Source organism: Nerophis lumbriciformis, linkage group LG34 (genome assembly GCF_033978685.3).
Source record: "Nerophis lumbriciformis linkage group LG34, RoL_Nlum_v2.1, whole genome shotgun sequence".
Classification (NCBI taxonomy): Eukaryota; Metazoa; Chordata; class Actinopteri; order Syngnathiformes; family Syngnathidae; genus Nerophis; species Nerophis lumbriciformis.
In genome coordinates, this window is record NC_084581.2 from 25,411,457 (window position 1) to 25,431,159 (window position 19,703).

General features: G+C 40.2%; 1 protein-coding gene across 4 annotated transcripts in view; it reads left to right on the forward strand.

Annotated features, from left to right (window-relative positions):
• Positions 1-19,703, forward strand: part of dse (dermatan sulfate epimerase) — a 53,176-nt gene that overhangs the window by 13,608 nt on the left and 19,865 nt on the right. The window contains exons 2-4 of one of the 4 annotated variants that reach the window (XM_061927693.2): positions 4,266-4,762; positions 10,942-11,195; positions 19,159-19,398. In XM_061927693.2, the coding sequence (XP_061783677.2) occupies positions 4,350-4,762; positions 10,942-11,195; positions 19,159-19,398 (907 nt within the window). In that variant the 5' untranslated portion in view covers positions 4,266-4,349. Of the gene's footprint in view, positions 1-4,265; positions 4,763-10,941; positions 11,196-19,158; positions 19,399-19,703 lie in introns of those variants that run through there. The other 3 variants (XM_061927697.2, XM_061927695.2, XM_061927694.2) reach the window with 3 other exon arrangements.

A 19,703-nucleotide genomic window follows, 5' to 3' on the forward strand; every position in this document is an offset into this window, starting at 1 on the left:
GAGCACAATTCGTACACAAGGCAATTCAAAGTGCTTTACAGAAAATTAAAAGAAGGAAAACGAGTTCAAATTAAAATCAGAAAATACAATTATCATAAAAATAATCATAATTCCATCCATCCATCCATTTGCTACCGCTTGTCCCGTTCGGGGTCGCGGGGGTGCTGGAGCCTATCTCATAATTCATTAAAATCAATCAAATGCCGTAGATAAAACACTTTCAGTTGTCATATGCTCAATTAAATTAAAGTAGTTTCAGGCTGTATTTGAAAATTGCCAACGATGAGGCCTGTCTCACATCTTAAGAAAGACTATTCCAGATTTTAAGAGCTTAAAACAGAAACACAGTTTTACCATGTTTGGTCCTGACTCTGGGCACCAGCAGGAGATCACTCCCTGAGGTTCTCAGAGCTCGAGATGGCTCATATGGCTCTAACATATCAGATGTGCTTTGGCGCAAGACCATGAAAAGACTTGTAGACAAGTAGAGCTGTTTTAAAGTCTATTGTCTTAGCAACAGGAGGCAGTGCAGTAACCTAAGCACTGGACTAATATGATTGTATTTCCAGGTTCTAGTCAGGACTCGAGCAGCAGAATTCTGAATGTACTGAAACTGCTTTACAGCTCGTTTAGAGAGCCCAGTGAGAAGACTGTTACAGTAGTCTAACATGTCGGAGACAAAGGCATGGATTAGTCGTTCTAAGTCTGATTTAGATATTATTCCTCCGATTTGGGCAATGTTTTCAGGTGGTAAAAAGCTGCTGATGTTATTGACTTAATGTGGCTGTTAAAGTTCAAGTCTTAGTCCATTACTACCCCTAGATTTCTAACCTGATTATTAGGTTTAGGTGAGAGGGTCTTTGCTTTTGTGTGCTATAGACAATGATTTAAGTTATGTCTGAGTTTAGCTTAAGAAAATTGTTTTGCATCCCCACACTGATCTGTTTGATGCAGAGACAAAGTTCACCTGCCATCAATGACACGTAATAATAATAATAATAATAACTGGGATTTATATAGCGCTTTTCTAAGTACCCAAAGTCGCTTTACATGTAGAACCCATCATTCATTCACACCTGGTGGTGGTAAGCTACTTTCATAGCCACAGCTGCCCTGGGGTAGACTGACGGAAGCGTGGCTGCAATTTGCGCCAACGGCCCCTCCGACCACCACCTATCATTCATCATTCAATTCACCGGTGTGAGTGGCACCGGGGGCAAAGGGTGAAGTGTCCCGCCCAAGGACACAACGGCAGCGATTTTTTGGATGGTAAGAGGCGGGGAGCGAACCTGCAACCCTCAGGTTTCTGGCACGGTTGCTCTACCCACTACGCCATGCCGCCCCGTAGATCTGAGTATATTTTATATTGTTATATATTAACCAATTTTTTGTCTACTTTTTACTTGTTGTTTTTGCCCTCTTTTTGTGCCCTTGTGAGCATTATCATTTTCCATCCTTTGTAACAGCTACTGTGTATATCAATTTCCCTTGTGGATCATTAAAATGTGTCTCACTAAGAGTGTCATCTGCATAGTTGTGATAGGACACATTGAAGCTCCGTATTAGCTGGTCTAGTGGCAGCATGTACAAGTTGAACAACAGGTGTCCCAAAATCGAGTCCTGAGGAACCCCCACAGGTCATAGCCATTTGGTCAGAGACACAGGTACCAATTTCAACAAAGTATGTCCTGTGATCGAGATAGGACTTGAACCACTTAGGAACAGAACCAGATTTCCCACCCAGTTTTCTGACCTCTTTAATAAGATAGTATGGTGTACTGTGCCAATGGCATTGCTCAGTTTCAGTAGAACCAAGACTGAGACTATTCCTGCATCTGTCTTCAGGAGGATATAATTTGTCACCTTGATCAGCGCTGTTTCAGCATAGTAGTAGGGCCTGAAGCCTGATTGGAAAATATCAAACACATTGTTAAACAAAACAACTTTTTCTCGAACTTTGCCCAAAAATGGCAGGTTTGATATGGGCCAATAGTTCTTCAGTTCTGTGGCATCAAGACTATTCTTTTTTAGGAGGGGCTTGATGACAGCAGTTTTTGAAAATGTTTGTGGTAACAAACTGCTCAGCATAGCTTTACTACTCGTATGGATCATCACTCCAAGCAACGTTAGTAAGTTTTACAATAAAACTAAACCAGTTTATACTTATTAAAGCATCCCATGTGTGATTTCTTTGAAGTGTTTTCATGCATATCTGTACGTGCTATTGTAATGCAATCAAGCCATTAGAATGCCATTGTAACAACTTACAATGGCATTCTTTTTGTATTGTTCCAGTTTTACAAGTTCCATGGAGTTATTGAGTCTGTTTAGCTGATTGGAGAGCTAGCTTCCGCAGCTAGTGGGTCCATTAAGATGACTTCTGATTTGTTTGATCAGCCGTTTTACCTCTGTGTTACAGACAGTTTGGAAACAATCAAGGTATGTAAATAAACATTTACAGAACATTTCTGTGTAAATAGAATCATTTCGCAACATATATACAGTATCTGCGGCTAATATATATAACTAGAGATGTAATTATCGGTATCGTTTTTTGTTGGTTTTTTTTAATTTTTTTTAATTAAATCAACATAAGTTAAAAGTTAAAGTACCAATGATTGTCACACACACACTAGGTGTGGCGAAATTATTCTCTGCATTTGACCCATCACCCTTGATCACCCCCTGGGAGGTGAGGGGAGCAGTGGGCAGCAGCGGTGGCCGCGCCCGGGAATCATTTTTGGGGATTTAACCCCCAATTCCAACCCTTGATGCTGAGTGTCAAGCAGGGAGGTAATTGGTCCAAAAAACACAAGATACACTTATAATTAGTGCACCAACCCAAAAAACCTCCCTCCCCCATTTACACTCATTCACACAAAAGGGTTGTTTCTTTCTGTTATTAATATTCTGGTTCCTACATTATATATCAATATATATCAATACAGTCTGCAAGGGATACAGTCCGTAGGCACACATGATTGTGCGTGCTGCTGGTCCACTAATAGTACTAACCTTTAACAGTTAATTTTACTCATTTTCATTAATTACTAGTTTCTATGTAACTGTTTTTATATTGTTTTACTTTCTTTTTTATTCAAGAAAATGTTTTTAATTTATTTATCATATTTGATTTGATTTGATTTTTTTAAAAAGGACATTATCTTCACCAGACCTGGTTGTCCAAATTAGGCACAATATTGTGTTAATTCCTCGACTGTATATATCGGTATCGGTTGATATCGGTATCGATAATTAAGAGTTGGACAATATCGGAATATCGGATATCGGCAAAAAAGCCATTATCGGACATCCCTATATATAGCCTTTTCCCCCCTAAAAATTAGCGGGTGAAGCGTATATTCCGGTGCGCTCTATAGTCCGTAAAATACTGTAATTCAATTAAGTTTTTTGGAAAAGTAATGAGTAACTATAATTAATTACTTTATTAAAGCAATTTAACCTAACAATGCTTACCGTATCCCAAAATCTGTCATGTCTGTTGATCATGTTTTTGTTTTAGTCATGTTCGGTTTTGTTTTTGGACTCTTTGTGCACTCTTGTTTGTTTTGTCACCATAGCAACCCATTCGTTTTCACCTGTCCTCATGTCACGCACCTGTCTCACGCTTTGCACTCGCACACCTGTCCCTGATCATGTCACTACTATTTAAGCCTGTCTGTTTCAGTGGATCGTCCTGGTGACATTATCCTATCTATCCTATCCATCCATACTACCTCTGCTACCCATGAGATACCTGTTTATTATAGTTAATGCTTCAAGCCGCAGGATTCAAAGTGTAGGAAAAAAGTCTGCAATGATGCATATATTGTCTTTAAAATGCTTCACGCTGCTTCTTCAGCCTTTCTCTCCTTCATGATTGCACATTTTGTAGATCGCTGTCTGAAAGTATTTCTCCGATATAATGAAGTACGGCCACATCGCAGACATGCTGCTTCCGCTCCAGACAATCCTGTGCATATTGTTTATGTCATCACAACATCCGGTTTCAACCTGCTTGTCTGGCCATAGGAGTGTGCAGCTCTTGACTACTGTGATTGACCAATGTTTGTCTTGAAATGAACTTGGTAACACAATGTGCAGGAGAAAACATGTACAGTTGGCTATGTAGTGATAATACAACAATTTACACAAAGCAGATGTTTTCAGTTTTCTGCACAGTCATGACCTAATTCCGTTTGAAAAGCTCAGCTATCAACAGCTGTTTGTGATTATTCTAAAAATGTTTTTTTTTTTTCGTGCAGAGAATGAGCTGACTGCTTCCAGTCCTTTCCACCTTCGCAGCTGAAGTCTTTTGGCAATGGCACAGCCCCCTCTCTGATCAGACGATGAAAACCCACACCCGTGGGTCCCCTACAGTGTTCCTCATAAGTCTGTTGCTGCTCCTGCTGCCTCCAACTGCAGCAGACCCTAGTGGAGGAATTATCTTCATGGGAGGCAACTACAATGGCCATCCAATGCTTTATTTTGATCGGGCAGATGTAGTCGAGTTTCAGTTGGCAGCCGGAAGTACCCATAGGGAGATGGCAAGGCGGATCCGTGAGGCTGGCGAAACTATGCTGGAACACCCAGAAGAGTACCTGCCTCCCTGGAGCCCCATGGAGTTCAGTGCCCGATGGAATGAGGTTTACGGAAACAACCTGGGGGTGCTGTCCATATTCTGCCTGTTGTACCCGCACAGAGCAGGAGCAGTGGATCTAGCCATGGACTACATGGAGAGGATGGCAGCTCAGCCTAGTTGGTACATTTTATATCTTTAATCATCTTATTCTTGATTTTAATACACTACAAGAAACTCACTATAAAGATGAGTGTTATAGTGGAACCTCCAAAGTTGAACATCATTTGTTTTGAGGTGTTTGATTGATTGATTGTATTTGTATGTGAATGGGAATTTGCAAATCCTTTTCAACTTATTTTCAATTGAATAGACTGCAATTTACAATAAAGGGCAGCAACAAGTTGCAAAAAAGTTGGCACAGGGGCATTTTTACCACTGTGTTACATGGCCTTTCCTTTTAACAACACTCAGTGAACGTTTGGGAACTGAGGAGACCAATTTTTGAAGCTTTTCAGGTGGAATTCTTTCCCATTCTTGCTTGATGTTCAGTTTAAGTTGTTCAACAGTCCAGGGTCTCCGTGGTCGTATTTTACGCTTCATAATGCGCCACACATTTACAATGGGAGACAGGTCTGGACTACAGGCAGGCAGTGTGTCGCTTTCCATAGTAGAGTTTTAACTTGCACTTACAGATGTAGTGACGAACTGTAGTTACTGACAGTGATTTTCTGAAGTTTTCCTGAGCCCATGTGGTGATATCCTTTACACATTGGTGTCGGTTTTTGATGCAGTACCACCTGAGGGATCCAAAGTCGCGGGCATTCAATGTTACGTGCAGTGATTTCTCCAGATTCTCTGAACCATTTGATGATATTAGCCTGTTCACCTGTGGGATTTTCCAAATAAGTGTTTGATGAGCATTCCTCAACTTTCTCAGTATTTTTTGCCACTTGTGCCAGCTTTTCTGAAACATGTTGCAGGCATCAAATTCCAAATGAGCTAATATTTGCAAAGAATAACATCGTTTTCCAGTTCGAATGTTAAGTATCTTGTCTTTGCAGTCTATTCAATTGAATATAAGTTGAAAATAATTTGCAAATCATTGTATTCTGTTTTTATTTACCATTTACACAATGTGCCAACTTCACTGCTTTTGGGGTTTGTATTTGTATGTGAATGTAAATTAAAATAGTACGTTTCAGAGTCACACTATTACAGAACATTTAATAGATATACAGGCAATGTTTTATGAACCATTTTTAACATTCCTAACTGCTTTAAAAGTGTAACTTTAAATTTGACCAAACAAAACTAACACTCTTTGCTGATAGTTGACAGAGGTGGTCCGCACATGGCAATGAGGAGAGTGGGTTGATAGATAAAATTACCTTCTTCTTAATTTCATATTACATAATTGCTGGATACATTGTTTTAACTGTTCTCCAGTAAAACGTAACAAAGTATGTACTCACCGTTAGCTGATATGTGGCTGCCACTAGGGCCCTAACCAGGATTTGACAAATAGCAAGGTCAACAATTGGTGGTCCAAGAGCTTTTGAAAGGCTAAAATCATGGGTATCCCAGCACCATATGAATAATATTACCTTGAGCAACACAATCCCTTTGTTTAAATTACAATGCTGAAGTTTAGTGTATAAAGCCATTTCAACATCATTCAAACATAAGTTTAAAAACTTTACAACGTTTCATCTGTGACATGAGTTTGAACCCAAGACCCTGTGCTCTGAATTTCAAGTACTAGTGACACGCGCCATGAGATGCACCGGAAGGTAAAAGGGGAAATGCGTCTTCATATTCTAATCAGTAACAGAGAGAATATGTTTGGGGCTAAAATTTCATATGAAACACTTTGTCATTCAATAATTTACATTTGACATGAGCATTTTTTTTTTGTTAGGTTCATTGTACATGTTATTGTTTTTGACTCTGTGGAATACTATACATCCCAATAATCCACCATCACCAGGTTTTTGTTAAATCAATTTTGTGATGCATATTATGTAGAACCTGAAATAATGACACAGTTTGCCATTTAATACATACGTTTTATTGTTTGTTTACTTAGTCAAGATAATAAAAAGTTATTGACCTTCCAATTGCAATAGTAAAAATATTAATGAAAATACAAGTTTATTTGAGTTTGAAATTCTTAATTGTATTCTATTATTATTATTATTGTAGGTGCCAGCTAATGTTATTTGTAATATTTGTATTTATTCTCTTGGCACGAGTGTTTGGTGGTTGGTGGTGATGCGAGTCACGTGGGATGTGGTACGTCAGCAGCATTAATATCAGCTGTTCACCTGGCTTTCCAATGAAGGAAACGAGAGGGTGACAGGGGATGTCCTACTTGCTGACCACATTTATATCACATTCATATTAATAGACTATATTTAGTTTAGAAAGTTATTTCACTATTGTTTTCAAGCGAATTGATATATGAAACACAGTAACATTGAACGATCATTTTTGGATCTGACAGGTGCAAGTTTTATACATTTTACATGTATTATTTGTATTACTGTTATTCATTTTAATTAATATTGTGATTATATTAGGGATTCATTTGGTTTCACAATAATGCAGCCAAAAATAATTTTTATTGGCAATAACTTGAAGGACAATACATAGTCCTGCAAAATGTGTTATCTGGCTTAGCCTTCATGAGCGTTACCATTAACCTGTTAGCATTCGCATTAGCTGCCACCGGACAGCCCGGTGCGACAGGGTGCATGTGCCTCTCAATACGAAGGTCCTGGATTCGATCCTCGGGCTCGGGGTCTTTCTGTGTGGAGTTAGCATGTTCTGTCTATCTGTGTTGGCCCTGCGATGAGGTGGCGACTTGTCCAGGGTGTACCCCGCCTTCCGCCCATATGCAGCTGAGATAGGCTCCACAACCCGCCGCAACCCCAAAAAGGGACAAGCGGTAATAAATAAATGGATGGATGGCATTAGCTGCGATGAGGTGGCGACTTGGCCTTCCGCCCGATTGTAGCTGAGATAGGCTCCAGCGCCCCCTGCCACCCCGAAGGGAATAAGCGGTAGAAAATGGATGGATGGATGGATGGATGGCATTAGCATTCAGTCGGGGGGGGGGGGCACATGATCGTGGCCTGGGCTTTTTTAAAGATTTAAAGATTATTTTGTTTAACTCCGGCAGTTATAAAACATGAGGTCAAAAAGTTGACATGAAATACATTTTGCTGTCAAAGTTAAAAAAAAGGGTTGTTTGAATTAAATTAGGAATCTGTAACACAACCTACAACTTCTTGCACAAATGGAAGCAGTTCATTCCGTCTGGTGCAAACCCAGCATGGAACACTCAACTGTTCACACAACACAGACGCCATAACGTCTTCAAAGCTAACACAACATTTGGGAACCAGAAGGAGGTGACAGAATAATGGGGAAAATATCCATCCCATCCATCCATTTTCTACCGCTTGTCCCTTTTAAGAAATGTATTTGTGGCAGTATCAGTTCGGAATAAAGGCATCACTAGCAAAGTTGCCAACATTTGGTGTTTGTAATCCAGTTGATCTCCCTACACCTCTCACCCCTGCACCCACCTCGCACAATTTTCAGGTGACTGACTGTACTGTTTATTATAAAAAAATTAAAATTGGAACTGGCTGAAATTCAGCTATAGAATAAAATAAATATCTGACTGTCTTAATATTTCTTGTTATAATAATATGCACTTGTAATGTATTATTTTATGATATGCATTAATTTTGTACTTGCTTTATAGATACAACAAGTCTCCTGTTGTATTAAAACAAACTGAACAAATCAGTTAGAATTTGTAATAACATGCTAAAATACAAAAATAACATCATGATATTAACCTAAATTGTTGGGAGTCATATTTTCAGAAAACTAATATACCCTTTTTTTTTAATTAAAATTTTTGTTTTGTACATGTGAGGTAGGAGTTCCATGTTTTATCTCATCAAATTGATAATACTGTATAGTCAAAAAGACATATTTTATACTAGTCAAAAATGAGTGGTCTGCTACTTTTAAGAACCAACTTTAAAAAAAATAGTCAATGATGTGAGCTATTTAAAATGAAAGCACATGTTGGCTATGCATGCACATCTGCCGGAGAACGAAATGAAAGCAACACTCATAAGTGAAAAATGAAATTTTTTGTTGTTAAAAAAGTATTACAACATGAGATATGATGCCCATTCAACTATGCAAATTGTGGTTTATGTCTCGTTTTCAATCAAACATAACCTTCCAATGTCTTGACATCCCACTTTTTAGCAATGTAGCAATTCAATTTATCGCCCAGCTCTGCCCTAATTGGATAAACTGGCTACATATTTCACCTTCAGGGAACCCGAGCTTCTCTGGGGTCTATAAGAGTTGGCTGGCCTGCCATTTTGTTTGACAGAAAAATGTACTAATCAGCAATATTGAAATACAAAGCACTAATGGAGCATTTTTCAAGTTTCATTCCATTGTTCCGAGTTGATCTGGAGACTTTTGCAATCCTCTTATAGACTTTTTCTTCGTCAAAAATTACTAGCAACAAATCTAGCATCTATTTCTGGTGTTATTGTAAACTGTACTTTGGGTTGGAGACTGACTTCTGTCGCTCTGTCCCCAAGGAGTCCCTCCACTATCCCAATGCACTCACAGGTAGACCGAAAATGAGCTTGCCCACCTTGAAAGACAAGCAGCCGCCATTGTTAGAGACGCTCACTATTTTCTTATTCTCCTATCTTCCTCCTCTTTCTGATCCCTAATTCTACGTGGTGCCTAAGTAACCCCACAGTGTATATGACTACTACAATAGAGTCATCTGTTCTACAAAAAGAGGTACAGACAGGGTTAGGTAATACATAACAGTTCCTACTGTTACTTGAGTTGGCCATCATTGTATTCTACTGGCGTCCTAAAATTGCATAGTACTTAAAAACGTTAGAGAGAAGAGAAAAAGAGAAGGTTATAACATATAGTTTGTAAAATAAAGCAAAAACGAGTCTGTCCCAAAAAGGACATCACATTATTTTACTTGACTCCGTTTTTTCTGTGTCTTTAAACCCGTTTAAACACGACAACTGAGAATTTTCTCTCAGCACGCTTGCATGTGTGCAAAATGTGTGGTTTCTAGATGGCAATTATTTGGCGTCACGCTGTCAGATGCTAATTATACTCTGAGGCACACTTTGTGACGTCTAATGAAGATTCTCAGGCATTTTTATTAGTCATTCATCGGCTTGGATTATTTTTTCTTTGTCGTTCCCCCGAAACTTACAAAAGGAGGGGGGAGTACGGCCAGCCCACTTTTGGAACCACTGAGCTCACTGATGCTACCTCCATCCATCCATCTATTTTCTACCGCTTATTCCCTTCGGGGTGGCGGGGGGCGCTGGAGCCTATCCCAGCTACAATCGGGCGGAAGGCGGGGTACACCCTGGACAAGTCTCCACCTCATCGCAGGGCCACTGATGCTACCTGTGCACATCAATTACTCTACTCCTGCTTGTAATGACAACCACCACTAAGGCAATACATGATCAAGTATTGTGTAGGGTATTAGATAGATAGATACTTGGTGGAAAAGGTAGACGTGCTGAGAGAAGGATGAGTAAAAATAAGTCGATCCTAGACTAGGCTCTTATGGTGGCAGGGCTCAGTTTGGGGCAAGGTAAAAAACTTGATAGCCACAATAAGCGCATATACACGTTACCACAAAGAAACCACAATACTTGCAACAGGAGTGGGTGGGAGCGAGGGGGATCCGGTGTCAAAGCTGTAGCCCTTCTGGCACTTCTCCCTCCATCCGTTGCACCTCAAGGGGCCAAGCAGTGGCAAGGGCATTGGTTGGGGGTTGGTGCATAGCTGTGTGTGGCAGTCAATGGTCCATGATGTGTGTCTGTTATGTCTATAAGCCGGGAGTTTCTCTGCAGGCACGGGGAACAGAGTTCACCTCCCCAGGTGTTGTTGAAGAAGAAGGAGGGATTCAGAGCGGCTGTCACTGTGCTGGTCTCGCTGGGATGTTTACGGCAGAGCGTCGCTAAGGCCATTTGCAGAGAGCAACATTGTAGACAAGGATTGTTTTTTTCCAGGCGAGCAGACAGATCTTAATCGTCCATTCATCCGTTAGTGACATGCTTTGTTAGGCCATACAACATGGGTACCCTTTCTACAAACATTCCCATTTCTTTAGTGCAGATTAGTGTCAGCAATTCAAAATTGTGCATTTAAAAAACACAAACTGATTTTAAGTTATTCTATACCATCAATTTAAGAATAAGCTAGTCATGTTGCCTATGAAATGTTTCAAAGATATGCTAATTAAAACATCCTCTTTTGTCCTGCAGGTTGGTTAAAGATGCACCTTGGGATGAAGTTCCTTTGGCCCACTCTTTGGTTGGGTTTGCCACTGCTTATGACTTCCTGTTTGAGTACTTGAACAAGGACCAACAGGAACGTTTTCTTCAGGTGATCGGCAATGCATCTCATCTTATGTATGAGAAGTCCTATACACGAGGCTGGGGATTTCAGTACCTGCACAACCATCAGCCCACAAATTGTGTTGCTTTGCTCACAGGAAGCCTGGTTTTTATGATGCAAGGTGAGTATTAATGTGTTATATGTGTTTATTTTGCCTTCCCCAAATAACTACAGCAATATAATAGAGAAGAAGATTATCTTAAAGGAAAACTGCACTTTTTTGGGAATTTTACCTATCGTTCGGAATCCTTATGAGAGACAAGAAGACAAAAGTTTTAGATTTTTTTCGCCATCTAACATAAAAAAATGGTCTCGTTCTAGGTGACTGGCAATGCAGTTAATGGGAGCAATCAGTTTTACCTCTAAATCACTTTAAAAATGCATTCAGAAAGTGTCAACAATACTTTATTTACGTTCCATAACCCGTGTAATAACCAAGCTGTAGCGATATTGTTATTGTAAAAGCGAACACTGAGGAACTCTTTTTCTATCGTAGTAACACATCGCCATGCTACGGTATTAGGCGTAAAAGCTACTGTAGCTACGGCGAGCTTCTACGTCAACACGAAACACGTTTGAGTTTGTAATGCACAACACAATGCGATAAGACACCAATCTGTACTGACTGAAAAACATGAACAGTCATATTACAGTATCTGTAAAGCATCAGCCCACATTTTATGTTTTGTTTGTACACAGCTGACAGCATATGTACTGTCGTTGTACTAACACGCAAAGCGTGCTGCGTGTATCATGGTCGATATGAAGTGACTCACTCGATGGACAGTTGTTCGTCTGGTCCAGCTGGCCTGGGACATTTCCTGTTGATTTGGTTAGGCAATCCATTTATGTCAAAATAGCTTGGCTCCAAGTTTCATATTTATAGCGTTGTCGCTTTTCACCTCACTCTCCCAGGTCTGCTCCAACGTCTCACTCTTCCTTTGTGCTAGCTTCATTAAGCAGCCGTATATTTAGCTTCAAAAGTATAAGGCTGTAAATAGGGATGTCCGATAATGGATTTTTGCCGATATCCGATATTCCGATATTGTCCAACTCTTTAATTACCGATACTGATATCAACTGATATCGATATCAACCGATATATACAGTCGTGGAATTAACACATTATTATGCCTAATTTTGACAACCAGGTATGGTGAAGATAAGGTACTTTAAAAAAAATTTAATAAAATAAAATAAGATAAATAAATTAAAAACATTTTCTTGAATAAAAAAGAAAGTAAAACAATAAAAAACAGTTACATAGAAACTAGTAATTAATGAAAATGAGTAAAATTAACTGTTAAAGGTTAGTACTATTAGTGGACCAGCAGCACGCACAATCATGTGTGCTTACGGACTGTATCCCTTGCAGACTGTATTGATATATATTGACATATAATGTAGGAACCAGAATATTAATAACAGAAAGAAACAACCCTTTTGTGTGAATGAGTGTGAATGAGTGTAAATGGGGGAGGAAGGTTTTTTGGTTGGTGCACTAATTATAAGTGTATTTTGTGTTTTTTATGTTGATTTAATAAAAACAAAACAAAAAAACGATACCGATAATAAAAAAAACGATACCGATAATTTCCGATATTACATTTTAACGCAAGCCGATATTATCGGACATCTCTAGTTGTGAATCCTCATTTGTCCAAATGTAGTCGTCTTCGTTGTCTGTTACCAAGTCTGCCATGATTAGAAAACACACTCGTGTTTAATTCCGCAAGTAGGAATACATTTTTGTTGCCAGCGGACGTGCGCTGCTATGGAAACAGAAATCAATGCGCGGAAGAAATCAGTCCTGGAAATGATAAAAATTATCAAAATACGGTAACATTTTGAACATATTACATATAGTTATGAACGTGTCTGTTACTATCAAGGGTATATATATATATATATATATATACTGTATATGTATATATGTATATATATATATATATATATATATATATATATACACATATATATATATATATCAAGGGTATATATATAAATATATATATATATACATATATATATATATATACACGACCCCCCTTGAGGCCCTTTTTGTTCTGTATGTACGTATACATGTATGTATGTGTATATGTATGTATGTGTATATATATATATACATACTGTATATATCTATGTACATATGTATGTATGTATATATATATATATATATACACATATATATATATATATATATATATATATATATATATATATATATATATATATATATATATATATATATATATATATATATATATATATATATGTGTGTGTATATATATATATATATGTATGTATGTATGTATGTATTTATATATATATATATATGTGTATGTGTGTATGTATGTGTCATGACTTGGACTGTGGAGTTTTTGTTTTCCCAAGATGCAAAAGGATTTGGATCGGACATGGCTTGAAGGTAAATACATTTTTAATAATAACACTCAAAAGAACAAAAGGCGCGCTCAAGGCGGATGTACAAACTTGACTAATGAAAACAAAAGACTTGCACGGGGGCAAAAAAACTATGAACAATAAAAAACACTAACTGTGGCAATAATGAACAAACTTACTTGGCATGGACATGAAGTGTGCAGACGTGGACAGAGTGTGACAGGGGGCATAAATGCGAGGATAGCAGGGTGAGAAAGGCTATGACTCCAGGACGAACAACAGAAAATGAAAAGCTTAAATAACACAGACATGATTAACAACAGGTGCGTGACTCAAAACAGGTGCGTGACATGACAGGTGAAACTAATGGGTAACTATGGTGACAAGACAAGGGAGTGAAAAAGCCAGAAACTAAACAAAACATGACTAAGACAAAACATGATTACACAGACATGACAGAACTCCCCCCTTACGGACAGATCCCAGATGTCCAAGAAAAAACTTAAGAGTCATGGGAGGGCGGGAGGGGGACATGGCGGTGGGTCGCCAGCCCAAGTGGCCCCGAATCCATCGAGGCATAGTCATGTGGCGGCGGCGAGTGGAACGCCGCTGCAGCAGGCGAGGTGGGCGACCCGGGACAGGCCACATCCGTGGCCGACTGGGAGGTGGGCGCACTTGGCGTGGCGGGCGACCAGGTAGCGGCCATATCCGTGGCCGACGAGGAGACAGGCGCGTCGTCATCTTTGCAGGCGTGGAAGCTCGGCGTGGCACGTCAGGCGGCGAAGCTCGGCGTGGCACGTCAGGCGGCGAAGCTCGGCGTGGGTCTTGGCATGGCGGGTCTTGGTCTTGGCATGGCGGGTCTTGGTCTTGGCATGGCGGGTCTTGGTCTTGGCATGGCGGGTCTTGGTCTTGGTCTTGGCATGGCGGGTCTTGGTCTTGGCATGGCGGGTCTTGGTCTTGGTCTTGGCATGGCGGGTCTTGGTCTTGGCATGGCGGGTCTTGGTCTTGGCATGGCGGGTCTTGGTCTTGGCATGGCGGGTCTTGGTCTTGGCATGGCGGGTCTTGGTCTTGGCATGGCGGGTCTTGGCGTCGTGAAGCTGCGACTGGCGGCACTTGGCGTCGTGAAGCTGCGACTGGCGGCACTTGGCGTCGTGAAGCTGCGACTGGCGGCACTTGGCGTCGTGAAGCTGCGACTGGCGGCACTTGGCGTCGTGAAGCTGCGACTGGCGGCACTTGGCGTCGTGGAGCTGCGACTGGCGGCACTTGGCGTGGAGGGTCTTGGCGTAGTGGAGCTGGTGCGGCGACAGGTGCTAGCCGTGGAGTAGCTACAGGTGCTAGCCGTGGAGCAGCTACAGGTGCTAGCTTTGGTGCAGGTGGAGGTGGCCTAGCTGGGGGTTGCGGCTTGGCATGGTGAAAGACCGGTGGTGGTGGCCGTGCTGGAGGCTGTGGCTTGGCAGGTCGGAAGACTGGTGGTGGCGGCCGTGCTGGAGGCTGTGGCTTGACATGGTGATACCGAGCCACCCCACCAACACAGCTCCCGACCCCAGCCCCCCCCTCAAGGGGCGGATACCAGACGCGCTCCCTGCGGTCTGGAACTCTCTGTAGGGGTGGGCGGAGGAGGGCAGAAACTTCCCCATTAAATTGTCCAAATTGTCTTTTTTGTACCTGTGTTTTTGTGGGTGAAAAAAAAAAATGTTGTGACTTGGGCGTGACTTGAGTCCTGGGGGGCGGGGCATGAAATTTGGGTGGCTTGGACTGATTAGACCTGATCTCTAAAAACATGTTTTGATAATGATTTATCAAAGTTATGCCATTAGTGTCTTTTGTTGGAGGCAGGTGTTCAAAAGAAAAAGAGTTGAAAAAAAAATCCTGGTCTGTGACGTCATTTTGGAGCTGCGGAGCTGGCAGCAGCCTGCTTCCGCCCGGAGTGGGAGGAGCCTGCGGGAGCGCTGCGTGCGGTCTGCTCGCCTTCCCTGACGTCCTCGGTCTGGAGCGGCGCTTCCGGGATTGCGGTGACGCAGCCTCGTCCTCGGACCAAATGGAGCTAATAGGAATAAGCTTCCCATTTGGCCCCCACGTCAGGTCTCGCTCCGCCATGGCTCCTAACGACTCCCAACTTCCTTCTTCGACCAAATTCTTTGCGGGAAAGCGATTTGCTGGAGTCATAATGTCATGACTTGGACTGTGGAGTTTTTGTTTTCCCAAGATGCAAAAGGATTTGGATCGGACATGGCTTGAAGGTAAATACATTTTTAATAATAACACTCAAAAGAACAAAAGGCGCGCTCAAGGCGGATGTACAAACTTGACTAATGAAAACAAAAGACTTGCACGGGGGCAAAAAAACTATGAACAATAAAAAACACTAACTGTGGCAATAATAAACAAACTTACTTGGCATGGACATGAAGTGCGCAGACGTGGACAGAGTGTGACAGGGGGCATAAATGCGAGGATAGCAGGGTGAGAAAGGCTATGACTCCAGGACGAACAACAGAAAATGAAAAGCTTAAATAACACAGACATGATTAACAACAGGTGCGTGACTCAAAACAGGTGCGTGACATGACAAGTGAAACTAATGGGTAACTATGGTGACAAGACAAGGGAGTGAAAAAGCCAGAAACTAAACAAAACATGACTAAGACAAAACATGATTACACAGACATGACAGTATGTATGTATGTATGTATGTATGTGTATGTATATATATATGTATATGTATGTATATATATTAGGGGTGTAACGGTACGTGTATTTGTATTGAACCGTTTCGGTACGGGTGTTTCGGAGGTGTACCGAACGAGTTTCCACACAAACATATTAAGTAGCCGCCTCCGCTTCCTTCTGCCTCTGTTTCTGTCAGTACTCTACACAACACCCAGCATTGTCCCACCTACACAACCATCTGATTGGTTACAAACAGAGCGGTAACAGCCAATCAGCAGTGCGTATTCAGAGCGCATGTAGTCAGTGCTTAGCATTTAGCAGGTAAGCGGACTTTCCCCAAATTATAATAAACACCTCCCAGTCAACTACTAGTAACATCACTATGAGCCCGTTGACCTTCTAGAAATATAAAAGGCAGCTCAGCTCGCTCGCAGTCCTGGCTTGAGGTGAAGGCTAATTCGCTTTTAGCGTAACGTTAGCTCATTTTGCGGTGTGTGTGTGTGTGTGTGTTATGGACAGCAAAGCCCTGTCTGTCTGTTATTTCACTTTACCTTTTTCTGTGTTGATTGAGCTGTGTTGAAGCAGCAACAAAGGACATTATGTTAAATGAAGAGTTTCTGTCTCTGATAGTTGATATAATAATGTAACTGCATCATTAAGCCTACATGAACTCCATGGTGTTCAGGGATGAATAGTCTCTCCTATTGCTATTGTACCATTTTTTCAGCTATAGTTACATTAATCATTAGTTATGCAGCAGCCTAGTTTTGAATGGCAGGGTCCCTGCTATCACATGTTGATACAAATATAACATTTACATAATAAATCAACTACAGGCTTCCCAAATGCTTTAATAACTTAAGCATGATGAGTTGACTTGAAATTGTTTAATGTTGCACTTTTTATATGTAGAAGAAAGTTTTGTCATTTTATTTAATTTGAGCAACAACTTGAGGCAGTTTAATGTTGATTAACGTGGGCAGAATTATTATAGAGTTCCCAATGTTAAAAGGATAAAGCCATTGTTTACAAATTTGGTAAATAAATTACCAAAAAATTTATATTTTGTTGTTTTCTTAATGTACCGAAAATGAACCAAACCGTGACCTCTAAACCGAGGTATGTACCGAACCGAAATTTTTGTGTACCGTTACACCCCTAATTTATATGTATATATGTGTATATATATATATATATATATATATATTTGTGTATATATATATATATATGTATACATACATATATAACATAAATATATATATATATTATACACACACAAAAAAGGAAGAATAAAATACTTGAATTTCACAGTGTTAATTTAGCTGACAAACAAAATAACAGTCCACATAAATAAAGTAAAGTAACAAATTAAATAGCTGTCCACAGTACCTGTGCAAATAGTGGATGGTGGTGATTGTTCAATAAATAAAATAGATAATAACAACAATTTGAATAAAACAAAAATAAAAAAGACATACATTGCATAGATTAACCGTCAGCATTTCAGCCATCAGAAATTCTAGCATACAAACCCCGTTTCCATATGAGTTGGGAAATTGTGTTAGATGTAAATATAAAAGGAATACAATGATTTGCAAATCCTTTTCAACCCATATTCAATTGAATGCACTACAAAGACAAGATATTTGATGTTCAAACTCATACATTTTTTTTTTTTTTTTTTGCAAATAATAATTAACTTAGAATTTCATGGCTGCAACACGTGCCAAAGTAGTTGGGAAAGGGCATGTTCACCACTGTGTTACATCACCTTTTCTTTTAACAACACTCAATAAACCATTGGGAACTGAGGAAACTAATTGTTGAAGCTTTGAAAGTAGAATTCTTTCCCTTTCTTGTTTTATGTAGAACTTCAGTCGTTCGACAGTCCGGGGTCTCCGCTGTCGTATTTTACGCTTCACAATGCGCCACACATTTTCGATGGGAGACAGGTCTGGACTGCAGGCGAGCCAGGAAAGTACCCGAACTCTTTTTTTACGAAGCCACGCTGTTGTAACACGTGCTGAATGTGGCTTGGCATTGTCTTGCTGAAATAAGCAGGGGCGTCCATGAAAAAGACGGCGCTTAGATGGCAGCATATGTTGTTCCAAAACCTGTATGTACCTTTCAGCATTAACTATTTGCTAACGCAGTTGTGGACAAAGGGGTGTACCTCGCCCCATCCTTTCTTGTGAAAGACTGAGCATTTTTTGGGAAGCTGTTTTTATACCCAATCATGGCACCCACCTCTTCCCAATTAGCTTGCACACCTGTGGGATGTTCCAAATAAGTGTTTGATTAGCATTCCTCAACTTTATCAGTATTTATTGCCACCTTTCCCAACTTCTTTGTCACGTGTTGCTGGCATCAAATTCTAAAGTTAATGATTATTTGCAAAAAAAAAAAATGTTTATCAGTTTGAACATCAAATATGTTGTCTTTGTAGCATATTCAACTGAATATGGGTTGAAAATGATTTGCAAATCATTGTATTCCGTTTATATTTACATCTAACACAATTTCCCAACTCATATGGAAACGGGGTTTGTAGATTGATGGCTAATCCATGCAATGTATGCTTGAATTTCTTACTCGCCATGTCTGAGACATGATGTCTCTTTTTCTGCTTCTTCTTCTGTTCTGATTGCCGCACTTGACTTCAAGTGTAACCGTTATTATTGTCCGGCCGGAAATGGTGCCCAGTGAATAATGGTGTAGCAATATTGTTGTACCATCGGGAGAAATTCGTGAGACTGGTGGCTCCGGGAAATTTTCAGGAGGGGCACTGAAATTCGGGACTCTGCCGTGAAAATAGGGAGGGTTGGCAAGTATGGCTGCAGCGATGGTACATTCTGATTGTTCCACATTTAAACCTTTTTTCACCCTTAAAGCACATGTCAAAAGTTGAAAATGATTCGTACATCTTCATCAAAGCACTTTATTTCAATAAATTAAATGGAGAAATTAGGGTTTGTATTTAAACAGTGCACTTATGTCACCATGTTTTCTAGGTTATCTACAGGAGGCCTACTTGTGGACCAAGCAAGTGTTGGCCATCATGGAGAAATCCATGGTTCTACTTCAAGATGTCACAGATGGTTCTCTGTATGAGGGAGTAGCCTATGGGACCTACACTACCCGCTCTCTGTTCCAGTACATGTTTTTGGTACAGCGCCACTTTGCCATCAGTCACTTTGATCATCCCTGGCTTCTAAAACACTTCAATTTCCTGTACAGGACTATCCTTCCTGGTAATGCTCATTTGTTGGCTTCTTAACCAAACAATGAATACTTTTTGCAGTATAATGCCATTTACTTCAAGTAATATACAGTGGTACCTCAACTAACTTTGTTCTGTGGCGGAACTCGTAAAACAATATACTAATATCGTAAATGAATCTTGCCCAATTAAATACATTTAAATACTACAAAATCCAAAACCAGTGAAGTTGTCACGTTGTGTAAATTGTAAATAAAACTAGAACACAATGATTTGCAAATCCTTTTCAACTTATATTTAATTGAATAGACTGCAAAGACAAGATATTTAATGTTC